Genomic DNA, 16,802 nt, shown 5'->3' on the forward strand with positions numbered 1-16,802 from the left:
GGGCCCGGTCTTCGGGGGGTGCACGCACTCCCTCCCGGAGCTCGGCAGGGCCTCGGTGCTGCCTGAGGAGGAGCTCAGATACTCCTCCTGTGCACCGCGGGCGTCCTCCTGCAGGACGCGCGGTGGGTTTGAAGCACGGTCACGGGCCCGGCACCAGTGGCCCAGGAGGCTGGGACCCGCGGCTGTCCAGCTCACGCCAGCTTTGGCAGAGCAGTCTGTGAGCATCTCACGTCCCCTGGACCAGCACCAAGCCAGAAGAGGAGCCGTGGCTCACTTTTTTATTTTTTTTAATGTCTAAGTGTGTCCCCTTTCCTCTGTGCACACTCACTCTGGTAAAAAGCCCTGTGTAGAAAGAAGACGAGAGAAAAGTGCTCTCTGAAGTCTTCAAGGATTTTCCTCAAGAAAAAAACGGAGGCCTCGTTAAGATCATGTTGCTGAGACACAGCCCGGAGTTCCTCACCCAACAGGTCCAAGGTAGAGGCCGGGTAGTTTGCCTAACTAGGACGGTCCCAAGAGATAGGTCTCTGCTGGCTTGAGGACTTCATTTTGAGGCTCGCTGTGAAAGAGCACCTTCCAGATGTCCTGTTTGGAGATCACAGCCTTTAGCACGGCCAGATGGGTGAACTGCCAGTGTTGTCACAAATCCAGTGCGCCGCTCATTCTCTCCTGCCCTACACATTGAGGATCCGTTCCACTTCTCTGGAATTTTTTTATGACAAATGTTGTTAGATGTGGGGGTGGGGGGCAGAGAGAGGGTGGACTGGGGCGGCTAGTTAACTTGATATTTCAGGGCAACATGAATACATGTTGAGTATTAACAAGACAATATTTGGTGTGCACTCACACTAACAGGTATTGTGCATCTCCAGTTTAACTCACGACCTTATTTTTTGATCAGCTGCCAGTGACAAATGCGTGGTGTCTTGCACTTCTTTTGGCATGTCTTTTTTCCCTCCAGGGTCAGAGTTCACCGTGCCTCCTAGGGCATTCTGGGATAGCTACATTCCGCCGCTCTCTCCAGACGGTGGGCAGGTCTGCGCGGGGTGGAGGGGGTGGGGGGAGGGGGTAGACGAGCCGCGCTTTCATTTCCTTGTGCAATATGGGTTGACACGGGACCTCCGGGGAAGCCAGGACAGAATCTCCCAGACGGAAACCTCCGCAGTGCCTGCGCCTCCTCGGGGCTGAAGAGGCGACGTTTACCCGGCTTCATCCATAGATGCCCTCACCGTACTCGAAATCTCAGCACCTGCTCTGCGCCGCAGGGCCCCGGTTTTCGCAGAACCTCTCCCAGTGCTCGGGTTGAGTTGAGCGGCTCACGTCATCCTCGAGGCCCGGCCCACGGCCTGGAGAGCCCCGCGGCGGTAGGAGATGAGCCGATCGTAGGGCAGCCTTGCAGTGCCGCCCTCTGATTGTGCCTTCCACCAGGGATGCAGACAGCCATGCTCACAGCCTCCTTTCAGGCCCCGGCGGTTGTGGTTACTTGTTTCCATCATGGTGGTATCCCATGGTTTGATCAGCTTCATTCCAGGTATTCATGTCACTAATTGCTAGGCAGTTTAAGTAATTGTCTTGCTCTTCTGTGCGAGTGGGAACCCATTATTCCCTAGGAGTCGGTGATTTGACCCCAGTTCCATAGTTAACAGTTAGAGAGTCTGTTTCCTGCATCTTCTTCAAGTACCCAATGCTGCGCCCGAGAATCAGAGGCCGGCCAGGAGAAGGGGCACGTGCCGTGCAGGTGGACAGGAGGATAGTGGTTCCGGGCCACCAGTGAAATCCCATCTCGATCCATCTGTCAATAAACTCATAACCGCAACCCCAGCTACTCAGAAGGTGGAGACAGGAGGATTTCAGTCCAAAGCCAGCGCTGGCAAAGATACAAGACCCTTTCTTATAAACAAACTCGGGACAAGGACTGGAGGCGCGGCCGAGTGATCGAGAGGGCGCCCAGCAAGCGTGAGGTCCTGAGTTCAATCCTCGGTGCTGCGGAAAGGAAGAGGGGGCGGCGGAGGAGGAGAAGGGAAAAGAACCGCCCTAGGCATTCTACGTCGGAAGGAATTGTGGTAGAGGAAGTCGGGCGCTCACATGGCCCTCGGCTCGGCCTCCCAGGCAGAGTCCCGCAGTGGACTCGTGCGCGAGCGTGGACAGCGAGCACTGGCACCCAGAGATTTAGGAGTCAGGGTAAATGACCGGCTTTCCTAACTGCCTTTCAAGATCCAGGAAGCTGCGGGGGGCTGGGGGGCGGTGGGGAGGGAGAGGGGGGAGGCAGGGAACAAACACTGCTGAAGAATGATCTGGAGCCTGGGGTCCGCCCCTCCTGTGCAGCCCACGGGAGACAGGGCAGCAAAGAAGCAAGACGGGGTGCAGGAGCAAGCTTTACCTTGCCGGTTTCCCCGGGAGGCCCGGCTCCGGAAGGGGAGGCCGTTGACCCCTTCGCCGCCATCTGAACTGTGTTCCTGGAGAAGAGGAAGCGTCCTGCCCTGCATATGAAGCTCAGAACCCAACATGTCCTTGTCTAGAGTTAGAGACTTCTATCAGCCAAAAAGAATGGACTTGTTCTTATCTTTCCCAGATCTTTCTCGCTGTGCACAAATGTAAGCTTTCGCTAAAGTTCACTTCTAGCCATCTACTTTTCTGGGGTTTTTCCCTATATGTTTTTTATCAGGAAAAAAAAATATATCTGCAGCCTGGTGTTGTTAGTGGCTCCTGCCAATAATCCTAGCTACTTAGGCTGAGATCTGAGGAACAAAGTTCGAAGCCAGCCCAGGCAAGAAAGTCCGTGAGACTCTTATCTCTATTAACCACCAAAAAGCTAGAAATGGAGCTGTGGCTCAAGCGGTAGGTGCTAGCCTTGAACGTAAAAGCTCAGGGACAATGCACAGGCCCTGAGTCCAAATTCCAGGAACAGCACCAAAATTAATTAATTAAAATAAAGTAAAAAATTATCCTCTGCAAATGATGAACCCCAAATCTATCTTTTCCAGTGCTTATCTTTCTTCTGAACTTCAGTTCTGTAGATGTCTACCTGTCTTAATATTCGTAGACATAGACTTAAGTTATAATCTTACCTAAAACCCAAGACTCTCTCAAACTGAACTCTTGAACTTACCCTTTCTAATCCCATTTTTGTCTGTATGCCTTTAGTCTTTAAACTAAAAACCCCATTTACCTTTGAATTGCTCATCTTTCTGAAGTCCACAGCCAGTCAGAAATCCGAATTGGAGTGCTTCCAGTTCATTCTCGTGCTTCTCCGCCTGGCTTAATCCCACGGCTGCCTCAAAACCAGTGGGTTCAGTGCCTTTACCGTCGGCTTAGTAATTAAGCACATGCAGCCCCGTCTGTGGCCATTCTCAGGCCGTGTCCTGCCCTGCGGAAACCATGGTGACTCCAGACCTTAGCAGTGATAGCATTCCGGCCAAGTTAGGAGTGGAAGTGTTCCTAAGGGGGTCGGTGTGGTGGTGTGCGTGTCCTAGCCAGTCCGCACTCAACATTGTTCTCCCAGCGGGAGGAGGCAGGTATGCGAGTCAGAGTGCCACTTGCTAGGAAGAAAGCACGCCTTTCTGTGTCCACCAGAGAGTGCTGCAGCTCTGTGGTGAGGTTTCATCGAGGGCCTCCTGGCGTGCAGGGCTCTGGTGAGTTTGTAACTCGCGTTTCCAGTCAGCTGCACCCTGGCCCGGAGCGCATCTCAGGACTGAAATACACGGGAGGTAGCATCATCCGTTTACCAACAGGGACGTTAGGAATGTCAAGTTTAGCCCGGTGCCGGTGGCTCGTGCCTGGAATCCAAGCCGTTTAGGAGGTTGAGATTTGAAGATTGAAGTTCAAAGGCAGCCCAAGCAGGAAAAGTCCTTAAGACTCTCCCAACTCACCACCAAAAAGCTGGAAGCGGAGCTGTGGCTCAAGTGGTGGAGTGCCAGCCTTCAACAGAAAGCTACAGGACACCACCCAAGCCCTAGCCCCAGCACACACACACACACACACACACACACACACACACACGCATCCACACACGCATACCGCACACACGTCAGATTTGACCGTTTCTAATACTGAAAAACAGCACGCGTTATCTTCACTATGAAAGGAAGGCAGAGCATCATTTTGAAGCACCATTCTCTTCCTGTGAAAGTTGTACTTTCTCTAGAGCGCATGCCTATCCGCCCTTTCACGAGGCTAAACCCACAGCCATTACGATAGATGGCTTTTGTTACTGAACCCAAACTTATTATGAAAAACGCAGACAGCCGAAAGAGTCAGGGAAAAACTGCTTCATTCTAAAGGAAACTTGAGACTATTCAGTTCTTTTCTCTCTTTGTATTATTGCTAAAGTTCTAACACAAAGAAATAACCTTAGAGCATAGTAGAGACGTGGTCACTTGAAAAAAAAACTGAATATTTTTTTCAAAAGAGAAAAGAAAAATTATGTTTTAACCGAAATAAGTCTTTTTTAAATTGCATTTTTATTATCTTTACATAGTTGGACAAATGGATTACAGCTCAACATACGCATTTATAAGTATAATGCCTCTTGAAAAATAATCTTTATTTTCCAATTTTTAGACAGAAAACATTTTCCTGTAACACGATTCTATCTATCAGTAACATTAGAAATCAGGACAATATAGATAAAGAAAATGTCCTCAGATTTGACTGTTTTTAAAAAGCCTCACTTCTTCCTTAAACTGCAGCCAGTAGAAAACAATACGTGTGTGTTTCCTTGGTCTCTTTTGCTTCTTTTAAATGCCCTTCAGGGGAAGCCTGCATTCACAGTAAAATCACTCAGTGACTGTCAACAGAAGGTAATGAGTAGCTGTCCTGGATAATTCGTTTTTTGCATAATTATATATTTCCAGGCTTTTCTTGGGAAAATTAAAAATACTTCGAGGTAGTCAAAGTACACGCTGAATCACAGAGACCTCTCAAGTGTGAGAGAAGACGGAAGGAGCGCGTGCAGCCCAGTGAAAACATGAAGTAGTGAACACGGGAAGAGCTGGGCCAGCAGTTAGCACTCAGAGTTGCCTAGTCCTGTTGTGGATGTTTTCTAAGGTGCTGCCATCCCAGAGCCCATACTTCTTGGCTGAAATGAATTGGGAAAGTGCTGTCTTTATAACAAAGCTATTAGGCTGTAATGAGCATGAGTTCTAGTCTTGGGAGCACAAGGGAAGACAGTGAAGTGGCCTTGTTTGTGGGTCTGTAAAGCTACTGGCTGAGAAAGAGAATAGGATTGTGGACAAGGAAGTCAGAAAGGGTTTGCCATAGTCTACTACTTCATAACCAAAAGACGCATCATGAGTAATTTATAAGCAAGGAAAGCAAGGATCAACTTCTACAGAGCAGAGAATGCTTAAAAAATTCTTCAGCACGGGACACCGCGTGGATTATTGGCTTGTGATGCACTAGTTAGAAAATAAGGGTGCCTTAAGGGCTGGGGATATGGCCTAGTGGCAAGAGTGCCTGCCTCGGATACACGAGGCCCTAGGTTCGATTCCCCAGCACCACATATACAGAAAACCGCCAGAAGCGGTGCTGTGGCTCAAGCGGCAGAGTGCTAGCCTTGAGCGGGAAGAAGCCAGGGACAGTGCTCAGGCCCTGAGTCCAAGGCCCAGGACTGGCAAAAAAAAAAAAAAAAGAAAAGAAGGGTGCCTTAAAACAGTCATTAACTTCTGAGGTTGTTTTTTATGGAGATTAAGTAACTATATATTTCCTTTTTTCTCTATCAAAGGTATGTTTAAGTTTAATTTCATTTTCAAGGTGTGTACAGGGGTTACAGTTACGTATGTAAGGCAGTGAAGACATTTCTTGTCATACTTGTTACCCCCTCCCTTATTCTTCCCCCACCTTCTCTCCCCACAACCCCCCCCCAGTTGTACACTTAATTTCACAGTATACATCTGAACCTTCACAGTGATGAAAATCGTCATTCTGATCTACAAAGCTTATGAGCCCTGTGAGCTTTAACAATAAAACTCTTTCAGATCAGGTGTCAGGTAAATTTCTTTCCTTTTCTTTAGTATGATCCGTTCCCTGATTCTCTCCCATTCCCTCCCTCCCATCCTGGCCCTGGAGTTGCTTAGCTCACTTTTGTCAATGTTCAGTGTAGCTGATGGGCTCCTCTGCTGTGTTTTTTCACCCACTTTCCACTCATTCTGTGCCCCCACTTCTGAGGTGGTTATTAGGAAGAACATTCTGTCTCAGAGATGCAGATCGTGAAGTTAACCTGTGTGTGACTCTTCGTATATTCTTCTACTTTAATTCTTCTTCTGTTATGTAAATTGTTTCATGTGAGACATAGGATTATCTTAGACCATAGCACTTTTCTTAAACGATTCAGTTGCGGCCTGGTTGAGTAGTTTTAATATTCATTGTTGCACGTAAGAATCTCCGTCTGAGCTGAGAACAGGATAGAATACGCTTCTCAAATTGCTCTTTGATGGATCTCTTCTAGAAAAGTTTTTTGAAATGAAGAAAGGACAATGTAAAGATGCCCTAGAAATTTACAAACGCTTTCTCACGAGGATGACGCGAGTGTCTGAGTTTCTCAAGGTCGCAGAGGTGAGTACTCGTCAGCTTTGGGGGATGTGATTGTACAGCGCTCAGCTCATGGTTATATATAATGGATAATCTGGCAAGGCAGCTGCCAGTCAGAGCTGCCGGCTGCGCTCCCGGCAGGTGGTTATTCTGCATTTAATGGAAGTTTCACAGCTACGTGGCTAATTGGTGCTCACGGGGCGGTCTGCTCTTTCATTCCACCTAGTGTCTATTTTTGAGCACAAAAAAGTGCTTCCTTTTTGTGAACCATCGGTTTTTCTTCAGAAAAGTTTATCCTTTCCTTCTTAATGTGTACGTTCTAAATTCTGACCCTCCTTCTGCTGTCAGTGATTTAAGCACCGTGAAAGAAGGAAACAAATTGCTATTCATTTTAAGAAAGCTCGTCAATTGTTTCTGAAGGGTATTTGTACTAAATCATAATTACTTCATGGGCGTACGGCTGTTGTTTCCGTGGTTATCTGTAAGTGGGTAAAACCGACCATGGCTTCTTATGGATATTGGAAATGTTGGCCTTGTTGTTCTAGTGTGTTAGCAGGGTCACTGGTGGGACTTGCCCTACACATCCATTGACTGACTTTGATTCTGAAAATATAGCATAATCACTTAATAAAAACAACTTCAGTAGCACTACAGTGCAGGTATTATCTTTCAAATTTCATTAGTTCACAAAAACAGTAATTTTAGCATCCAAACTTGAGACCCATGTACTATCACTATATTAAAATTCTTGAGCTTTGCCACATATAACATGTAATCAGAATAATGGTCTACCTTTAATATAATGTGGCAAATAAAAGATAGGTACTGGCTTATATATAATAGTAAATGAATCGTAATAAGTACATATAGTGTGGCATGCTCATAAGTATTTTCTAATGGTTCTATTCTTTCATCCAGGAAGAATAGAATTGCTTGAATTTGTTTTCCTTTACTGCTACATAGCCTTTGTTGTCTGTATTTGATATGATTTCTCCCATTGTTTAACTATAGTTATTAACATAACCTAATAAAATATGCTGAAGATTACTTCATATTCTCCCATCCATCCTAGCTGCCTGCTCCCAGTTTTCCCGTTAGTTAGTGTGCATGAGCAAGAAGTTGGGCAGCTGACAAAAACACGGTTCTCTAATCAACATCACACGAGCATTTACACATAAAATTAGGCTTTATGGCTAAGATCACATACCCATCAGCAGACGCTACAGTGAGGCCGTTGAGAGTCATAGAGAAATCACTTCTCATTTTAAGAGTGGCTCCAAACAACTGAACTGTACTTTTACAGGAACATTATGAGTAAAACTTCTGTTTAAACGTTTTAAGCTGTCTTTAGTTGTACAATTCAGCAATGTCAGTTTATAAGGACAGTGCATCTAAAAAAAAAAAAAAAGGACAGTGCATCTTGAGCAATGGAAGACGTCTTATAGAATCGATAATATTGAAGAAATGGTTGTAATGAAACCAACATTTAAACCAGAATGAGATAGCCCTAATCACTTGTCTTTTCTTTCATTATAAATAATATTGCATTATTTATCATTGGAACACGTGGCCTGAAGGCAGTATTGAGTGGTTTGGTTGTGATTGATTAAAACAGAAAATGTTCAACAAATTTACAGAGCCCCTGCTTTTGCAGACAATTCTCATGCCATAGACATATGTATGGGCTTATATTGATAGCTAGGATGTGGTCAGTGAGGACCATTTTTCTTAAGAGATTTTTAAAAATATCTCTAGAACAACTTTTGTTTTAATGGAACTGGAGCTGGAAATGTAGCTCAGGAGGAGAGTGCTGTCTAGTGTGTGTGAGTCTCTAGGTTAGATTCATAGAACCACACAAACAAACCATCAAGGCACACACATATTGGCTATTTGAAAAATATTAACAATAAATTGACCCTCACATAGACTGGTTGAATAATATCTGTGGAAATGCTCAAATTTTCCCGAGGAATTGCTTGAAGAGCAGAAAACTTACTGTGTCTTAGGTTCTTAAACTCAAGTTTCCGTAGGCCGACAGCTGAAGCTTGCAGAAGGGCTGTTTTACAGGTGATAGGCATTTCTGCTAAACCCTTTTCCTTTTATAGAAACAAGTTATGGTTAGTTTGCTATCCCTAGGTAAGTATGAGATTTGTAGGCATTATATCTCCCTGAATGCTTGCAGACAGAAAGAGGTGAGATTTCTGCCACACGTCGCCTCAGTCATTGATTCCCTTGTGATTGGGAAGTTCAGAGCAGTGAAAATGCAAGGGAGAGAGAGGGAGAGAGAGAGAGAGAGAACATTCCTATGCTACCCTGTGCCTGCTAACAAAACTATCCATTTAATGGAAATGTACCACTTTTTCCCCCAAAATTGGTTTTCGTATTAGATATGCATCGATTCATTTAAAAAAAAATGACTTCCCCATTCAAAGTAACATTTTTAAATCTACCATCCAGCAAGGCGTAAAAGTGCGGAAATAGTGAAGTTACATCCGCTTCTGATTTCCAGGACTAGTAATAAAATCTGTGACTCCAGGGGAAAATCAGTGGCTTCTCCAAAGCCAGCCGCAATCACTAGAAAATGGAAGTATGAATTTTGGGTCCCTGATCCTAACTGGACCCAGGGAGCTCAAGGCCAGGGTCTCTCACTGGCCTCCAGCCTGGGGTCCTCCAGAGGGTTTGCTTTCCAGACTTCCATTAGCACAGTCCAGGTACTTACCTCTTCCATTAGCACAGTCCAAGTGCTTCACCTCTTCATTAGCATGGTCGGAGCACTTCATCTCTCAGGGGGATTTGGGCTCAATCTACTTTGTTAATCAGCAGTGTCATTCTCTGAGAACTTAATGAACATACATATTTAAGTGTGTCTAAGTTTATATATAGTTGGGGGGTGGGAGAGAGAAACCAGTCCTGGGGCTTGAACTCAGGGCCTCGGTGCTGGCTCCGAACCTTTTTTTTTCTGAAGCCTAGCGCTCTGCCACTTGAGCCACAGCCCCACCTCCGGCTCTTTCTTGAGTCCTTCATTGGAGGTAAGAGTCTTACCAACTTTCCTTCCTCAGGCTGGCTTTTCACCATGTCCCTCCTATCTCCAACTCCAGAGCAGCTAGAATTACAGGTGTCAGCCACTGCCCAGCTCAGTTTCTAGATCTTTAGCTGCAGTTTGGTAATGGAAGACACCTTCAAATTCTGTGCATCAATGTCTTTTCATTTATTTTTTTGCTTCCCATAAAATCCTATGTATTTGTTATAACCACGTTGCTGAAATTACTTTTCTAGTATATCGAGTGAGAAACTGAATAAGGAACATATGATATATGGTAATATATACATTATATAAATTTGTATATAAATGAAAGAGAATTCTTCTACGTCCAGCTTGAGCTGCAGTTCCAAGGGCTGTCGATGAGCGTCCACGTCTGTTCATTTTTGGATGCAGACGTTTGACTTTTTAAAATCCCCTTAGTTGGAAGAGATGGGAGAGAAATAAGAGGTGACGTTGATCGATAGGTATTGTGTCTCAAATTGATATGTCACGGGGAACCCTTTCTTTGCAGATGCCTAAACATAATTTTAAAAAAATAAATAAAAGACGAAAATCCCCCTTAGTAATCCTTTTTATTTTTTTTTAATCTGCAGCAAGTTGGTATTGACAAAGGGGACATCCCTGACCTCACTCAGGTAAGCGAGCCCACCGGGAAGACCCGGCACCATGCAGTTAATCCTCCAGGCAGCCGGACCCGAGCGGCCCTGTGAGCTCGTCATCGATTTTCAGTCAGCCGACCCATTCTCTTGAAAATGATCCTACCTTACTTATTTTCACTTACTATTTATTGACTGTCTTTCTGGAGGTCATGGGCAGATGTTTCTTGCCCTAAATACGAGCTCTTCTTCTTAATGCTGAACCTGAGCCGAAAGGCAGCCCGGGATAACGTTAATCGCAGGCGCGGGGACCCCCTCATTGATGTCAGAACCGGCTTCACGCTGCGCCCCTTCTCTTCACCGTGCCCCTGGTGTGACAGGCGCGGGGACCCCCTCATTGATGTCAGAACCGGCTTCACGCTGTGCCCCTTCTCTTCACCGTGCCCCTGGTGTGACAGGAGCTCATTGGTATTCATTCTGCCTCCCTTCGACGCGGAGGGATCTCCCTATAGGAAAGGATATGTTTCAGACGTCACGGGAGGAGATGCGTTGTTTTTCTGGGGCTGATCTATTGATGACAACACCCACAGAAACGTCCTCAGAGCGCTTCTGCCTGTCGGGAGTGCAGAGCTCCAGCCGCACAGTCCCCGCCGGCTGTGGGTGCGCTGTCTCTCCACCAGCCCGCCTGCCCCTGTAGAATTAGGTGCAGCGGCGATGTCCGTCCTACACACGTCCTCTGACTAGAAACCGCGTGGTGGGAAAAGGTGGAAGAGCATTACAGCTACCACCCGATAGACTGACCGTGGATATGTTCACACATACGTACTCGTGCGCGTGAATCTCTTGATAGACTCGTTGTCATAAAGAAAAGTTTCCACTTTTTAATAGTGCTTTGTTTTAAATTTTTTCTGTCTTTTACAAGGCCTTGGGAGAGTATACATCTAAAGTAACGTTCATCTTTCAATTTTTACTTACCATTCTGGAAATCCAATGAGCTGGTCTGAATTTGTGTTAATGACGTTGAAGATACTGAGACTTCTTCACGAATAAAATTCAGACAGCAGTTCAGAACATTATAGAACTTTGTATTGTTCTAATTGAAAAATGGGGAAATATTCATCATCTTTATAATAGCAGGGTTTTTTTTAAAAAATGGGAACTACCTTGTAATATCTTGGTAGCCAGAATATTAGTTTAAAATGTTTTGGCTCCTACTTGAAAATATTAATATCTGGGTGCATACCTGGACCAAATACTGGTATCATTTGAGTATGACTAAAATTTAATGTGCATAAAATATTTAGAAATCACTTTTTTACAGGTAGATTTATCGTTATGATCTTAAAACATTATAGTAATATAAAAGCAAAGAAGATAATCGTCTTCATTTTCCATCGATAACAAATATTTATATTGTATTTTTGCTAACTATCCTGGATGATATATGTGCTTACTTTTATAAAATGGATATTAAACTATCCAGTGCTAGATTTTAGAAGTGGCAAGTCATCTTTATCTCGCTTTGAGATAAATGAAAAATGGGGCATTTTGTCACGATTGGCCCTCAGGTAAGGGTCGGTGCTTGTTTAAGACTCTGCAGTGTGAACTCCATGCAAGAGCTTCAGGGGACTGCTCAAGGACCGCTTTGTTTCCCAAAGGCAAAAATGGTGTCCTGGAAAGAAAGATTCACGTACTTGGGCTTAATTTCACCCGTGTATTTACTGCACTTTACATAACCTTCAGAATTCCAGAAACAGGTGGGGACCAGTGGCTCGAGCTTGTAATCCTACTCAGGGAGGCTGAGATCTGAGGATCAACGTTTGAAGCCCGCCAGGGTAGGAAAGACCTCGGGACTCTTACCTCTAGCGAACCACCGAAAAAGCTGGAAGCGGAGCGGTGGTTCAAGCAGTAGCATGCTCGCCTTGAGCAAACAACACCCCCCACCTTGGGCCAGGACCCGGGCTCTGAGTTCAAGCCCCAGGTCCAGCACGAAAGAAGAACATAACCCAGAAAGGTGTTTAATCACCTAAGCCACTCGTACGTGTTCACTTATATATTTGCCACCTTTATCTTTACATTCCCGCATTAAGAATTCCTCCAGTTGGGTTCTCTTGTAGACACTTCCGTTCCATTGCAGTGGTATGTGACGGCTCTGTAGGCCAGTTGTGGTCTCTTGTGGGATAATGAGCAACAGACAGCTAGCTAGCCACCCGCCACAGCGGTCACCGAGAGCCCCTTCCGCAGGGCGGAGCTACCAAGTTAAACCCACTAAGCCAGCTGGACCGGGAGCTGAGACCGTCCGGCAGCCCCCCTTTAGATGACGTTAGCATTTCCTTGGAGGTGGGGGTCCCTCCCCTGAGGCTAGCTCCAGCTGTCTCCCTGGCTGGCGCGGCACGGAATCTAGCCGCAGTGAGGGACAGAGGAGTCGTAGAGAGCATGGGGTCAGCCCAGTGACAAGGCAGAAAGAGCACGGCCCAGCCGGAAAAAAACCCCAGTCCTCTCTCAGCATAATGGAAGAGGAATTCAAGGTGCACCTTTCAGGTTAAAGAATTCAGTTATGATCAATGTGGTTATCTATAACCCTGTTACACTCTGCACATAAAATAGTCACAGCATTTCAATGATTCATAAATATCAACGAAACATTCAAAAGATCTTCCAATTTTGTACTGAGGGTAAGAAGTGAGCATGATATCGGGGCAAAATATTTCTGCCCAGCGCATCGAAGAATTTCTTGGATCTACTGATCAAAATTTTGAATGATCTACTAATTGCTTTGTTCTATTTGATTTTAACGATGCTTTATCTAAATCACTCTGGATCTAAATTATCTAAAGCATCTAAATTGTAGATGGGTTCTTTAATTCTGACTCCTGGCACACAATCAGCTATGAATTATTCCAAGCAAGGAATTGGGGTGTCGTGTGTGTGCCAAATTTTTTATATCTCCATCTACAAAAGCTACCTTAGGTTTTGATGGCAGGGTTTTTGGTTGACCTGAAATCTACTGGTGAAGAAAAGTCTCCTTTTAAAGACCATACCACTGATGCACGGGCAACCATGACTCCTTGCTTCCTAGGCTGATTTCTTGTTTTTGGATTGCGTTTCTTCTGATTAATCTGTTGACTTTGCATGTTTTAAATGCACAAGATAATGCCTTTGTACCGTAAGTTTCTTTTACAAGAGCAGAGGCGCTCTGGAAATGTTGCTACTTGGGTGTTTAGGATGTCGTGTTCGCTTCCTGACTGATGCAGCAAAGGAAGGCCTATGCGCCTAGTCTCCTGGCCATGGCGGACACAGTACTTTGTTTTCTCTAAAGGCAGGAGGAGTTTGTTCCTCCTAGAGTTTGCCCATCGTTAGACGGTGCTCGTGTTCTGCGCTGTGTAGCTCAGCCCTGTTCCTCAGGACAAGTTGGTTCTTCAGTCTCAAGGTCCGGGTCAGATTTCTCCTTCCATTGTTGTGATTTTTATGACTTCTACTTCACTAGCAGTTTCCTCAACAATTAAGAAAATCTACAAGGATGAATTACAAACTCTCTTCTTTTTTTTTTTTTTGGCCAGTCCTGGGCCTTGGACTCAGGGCCTGAGCACTGTCCCTGGCTTCTTCCCACTCAAGGCTAGCACTCTGCCACTTGAGCCACAGCGCCGCTTCTGGCCGTTTTCTGCATATGTGGTGCTGGGGAATTGAACCTAGGGCCTCGTGTATCCGAGGCAGGCACTCTTGCCACTAGGCTATATCCCCAGCCCCACAAACTCTCTTCTTGATATTTTGTTTCATTGCAGAGTACCTTAAGAGAGAAAATACTACCTTTTCCTGTTAGCTCATATTTTTTAATCTCTATTTTGTGACTATAAACCCCATTTATTTTTCTTAAACAGTATTTTAAAAGCTCGGTATACCAAAGAATTGCACACACTTTTTACATTCAACTTCACGTTCAGAGTACTCAAGTCTTCTGACTGGAAAGAAGTTCTGTGATTTAAAAATATGAAAAGCTTGAATTCATCTTCCTGGCCTTCATTCCATCATCCAGAGCCTCATCAAATCATCAGATACAAATTCATCGTAAAATGTTCAGGCCATCCATGGGCTTTCTCATTCAGGTTACAACATGCAGTTCACCAGTGAAAACACATTTTTTGTAGTTTAGAACCTGCCTGATACGTAGAGAAAATTTTCCTGTATCTCTCTTACAAATTCATTTTTTTAATCTTCTGAGTGTAGAGTGGGCACCAACAGTTCATGCCTGTAGTCCGTACTACTCAGAAAGCAGAGGGAGAGAGAACCATGGTTCAAGGCCAGCCCGGGCAAATGTTCTCATGACCTTGTCTCCACCAGCAGCTGGGTACACACCTGTCATCCCAGCTACGTGGCAGGCGGGGGTGGGATATAGCAGCTCCAGGCCAATGCAGAAAACACAAAAAGGCTGACCCTATCCAATGGAGAAGGCCGCACGTGGTGGCACGTACCTGCCAGCCCAGGCACAGTGAGGGTGAGATGGGGAGCCATCGTCCAGTGTCCAGCAAAACTCCAGACCCTTCCGCAAACATTCCCAGAGCAACAACAACAAAAGTGCTGGCAGCATGGGTCAGCAGTGAAATGCCTGCCTAGATAGCACAGAGCCCTGAGTTCAAACCCACTACTGCCAAATGATGGATACATGGATGGATGGATGGATGGATGGGTGGATGGGTGGATGGATGGGTAGGTGGATGGATGGATGGATGGATGGATGGATGGATGGGTAGGTGGATGGATGGATAGGTGGATGGATGGATGGATGGATGGATGGATGGATGGATGGATGGATAGATGGGTGGGTGGATGGATGGATAGGTCGATTGATGGATGGATAGGTGGATGGATGAGTGGATAGATGATAGGTGGATGGATGGATGGATGGGTGGGTGGGTGGATGGATGGATGGGTGGGTGGGTGGATGGATGGGTAGGTAGATGGATAGATGGATGGATGGATGGATGGATGGATGGATGGATGGGTAGGTGGATGGATGGATGGATGGGTAGGTGGTTGGATGGATGGATGGATAGGTGGATGGATGGATGGATGGATGGATGGATGGATGGATGGATAGGTGGATGGATGGATGGATGGATGGATGGATGGATGGATGGGTAGGTAGATGGATAGATGGATGGATGCGTAGGTGGATGGATGGATGGATGGAGCCCTGCCACTAGCCCTCTATTTTATACATAGAAACACTAAAGAGTTTAACTATAATAAATCTGCTAATACACAGCACTCTATTATAGCATTCTTGTATTTGCTAGGTACTTTATAGTATGTATCTTAACTAACAAATTCAATAATAAGAAAACCTATGTGTGTGTGCGCGCGCGTGTGTGTGTGTGTGTGTGTGTGTGTGTGTGTGTGTGTGTGTGTGTGTACCAGTCCCGGGGCTTTTTTCCTTAAGGCTGGTACTCTCCACTTCTGACTTTTTTGGATGCTTATTGGAGATGTGGGACTCACAGACTTTCCTGCCTGGTTAACATCAAATTGAAATCCTCAGATCTCAGCTTCCTGAGCAGCTAGAATTACAGATGTGAGCCACTGATGCCTGGTCAGAAAAATCTTAAATTTTACTAACTATTAAAATGGTGTTTCTCCCCTCTTCTTTTACTTAATCCTCTTTTTAAAATATGGTAATGATATTTTAGTCAAGCATTGTTCAATGAGATTGGGCTGTGTGTTCAGATTTCTGTCCATTTAGACGGGGGTACGGGTAACCGTTCTGTTTTCCCTGTGTTTGGGGGGAAGGGCGCCGAGCTTGACTCTCGCTGCATGGAAGTAACGTCTCAGTCAAAGCCTGCCTGGCGTGAGCTCCGTGGCGAGAGCGCCCTGCCATGCTAGCCGGTGTGCGGCGGAGCTCGAGTGTGTTTCAGATGGACCCGTATGAGAGTCCATGGACTGGACGCAAGGGCCGGGCGCGTGGAGTGAAGGGGTCTCCTCACCTCTGGGTGAGGACCCACCGCAGCCTCCCGCCATCCGGAGTGGTGGTGACGTGACGGTGTGGACTTTGAACCAGCGCAGTGCGCACGCTCACTCTCCCTTTCTTGTTGTAGGCTCCCAGCAGTCTCATGGAGACCCTTGAACAGCATCTAAACACGTTAGAAGGAAAGAAACCTGGAAACAAGTACGCACTAGTTGTTTATTCTAAGTAAGATAAGAAATCCTCCCAGTCGTGAGACTTGTCGTGTACAGCTTACACTACTGCGGTTTCCGTGCACACGTGGTGGCCGCTCTGCTGGGCTCCCTGGGGACCGCTGAGCGTCCCGTCTGGTTACGACAGACGGCGTGGCCGCACACGCAAGCCGCCCACCCGCAGGCGGACGCAGCAAGTGTTGCCTTGCGTGACCTGTTCACACACGTCCTTCCCATGAGAAGGAATTCCTAAGACAAAGGAAAAAGACTTGTTCATCCTTCTAAATTAAAGCTGCTGTGGTTGGTGGTGATTTTTTTAAATAGGAATAATTTCACAGGCATCCTTCCGCCAACCTCACTGAGGTTAAAAGCAGAGACCTCAAGTGCTTTCTAGAGTCCCATTTCTCCTCCTTGAGCCGCTGTCTGTAGCCGGCTGCTGACACCCCAATCCTGCCCAGAGACCTCTATAGGAG

General features: G+C 45.9%; 1 protein-coding gene across 1 annotated transcript in view; it reads left to right on the forward strand.

Moving 5' to 3' along the window:
• Positions 1–16,802, forward strand: part of Snap91 (synaptosome associated protein 91) — a 97,386-nt gene that overhangs the window by 47,749 nt on the left and 32,835 nt on the right. The window contains exons 8-10 of the mRNA XM_048353629.1: positions 6,443–6,549; positions 10,162–10,203; positions 16,251–16,321. Of these exons, the coding sequence (XP_048209586.1) occupies positions 6,443–6,549; positions 10,162–10,203; positions 16,251–16,321 (220 nt within the window). The remainder of the gene's footprint in view (positions 1–6,442; positions 6,550–10,161; positions 10,204–16,250; positions 16,322–16,802) is intronic.

This window comes from Perognathus longimembris, chromosome 9 (genome assembly GCF_023159225.1).
Source record: "Perognathus longimembris pacificus isolate PPM17 chromosome 9, ASM2315922v1, whole genome shotgun sequence".
Lineage (NCBI taxonomy): Eukaryota > Metazoa > Chordata > Mammalia > Rodentia > Heteromyidae > Perognathus > Perognathus longimembris.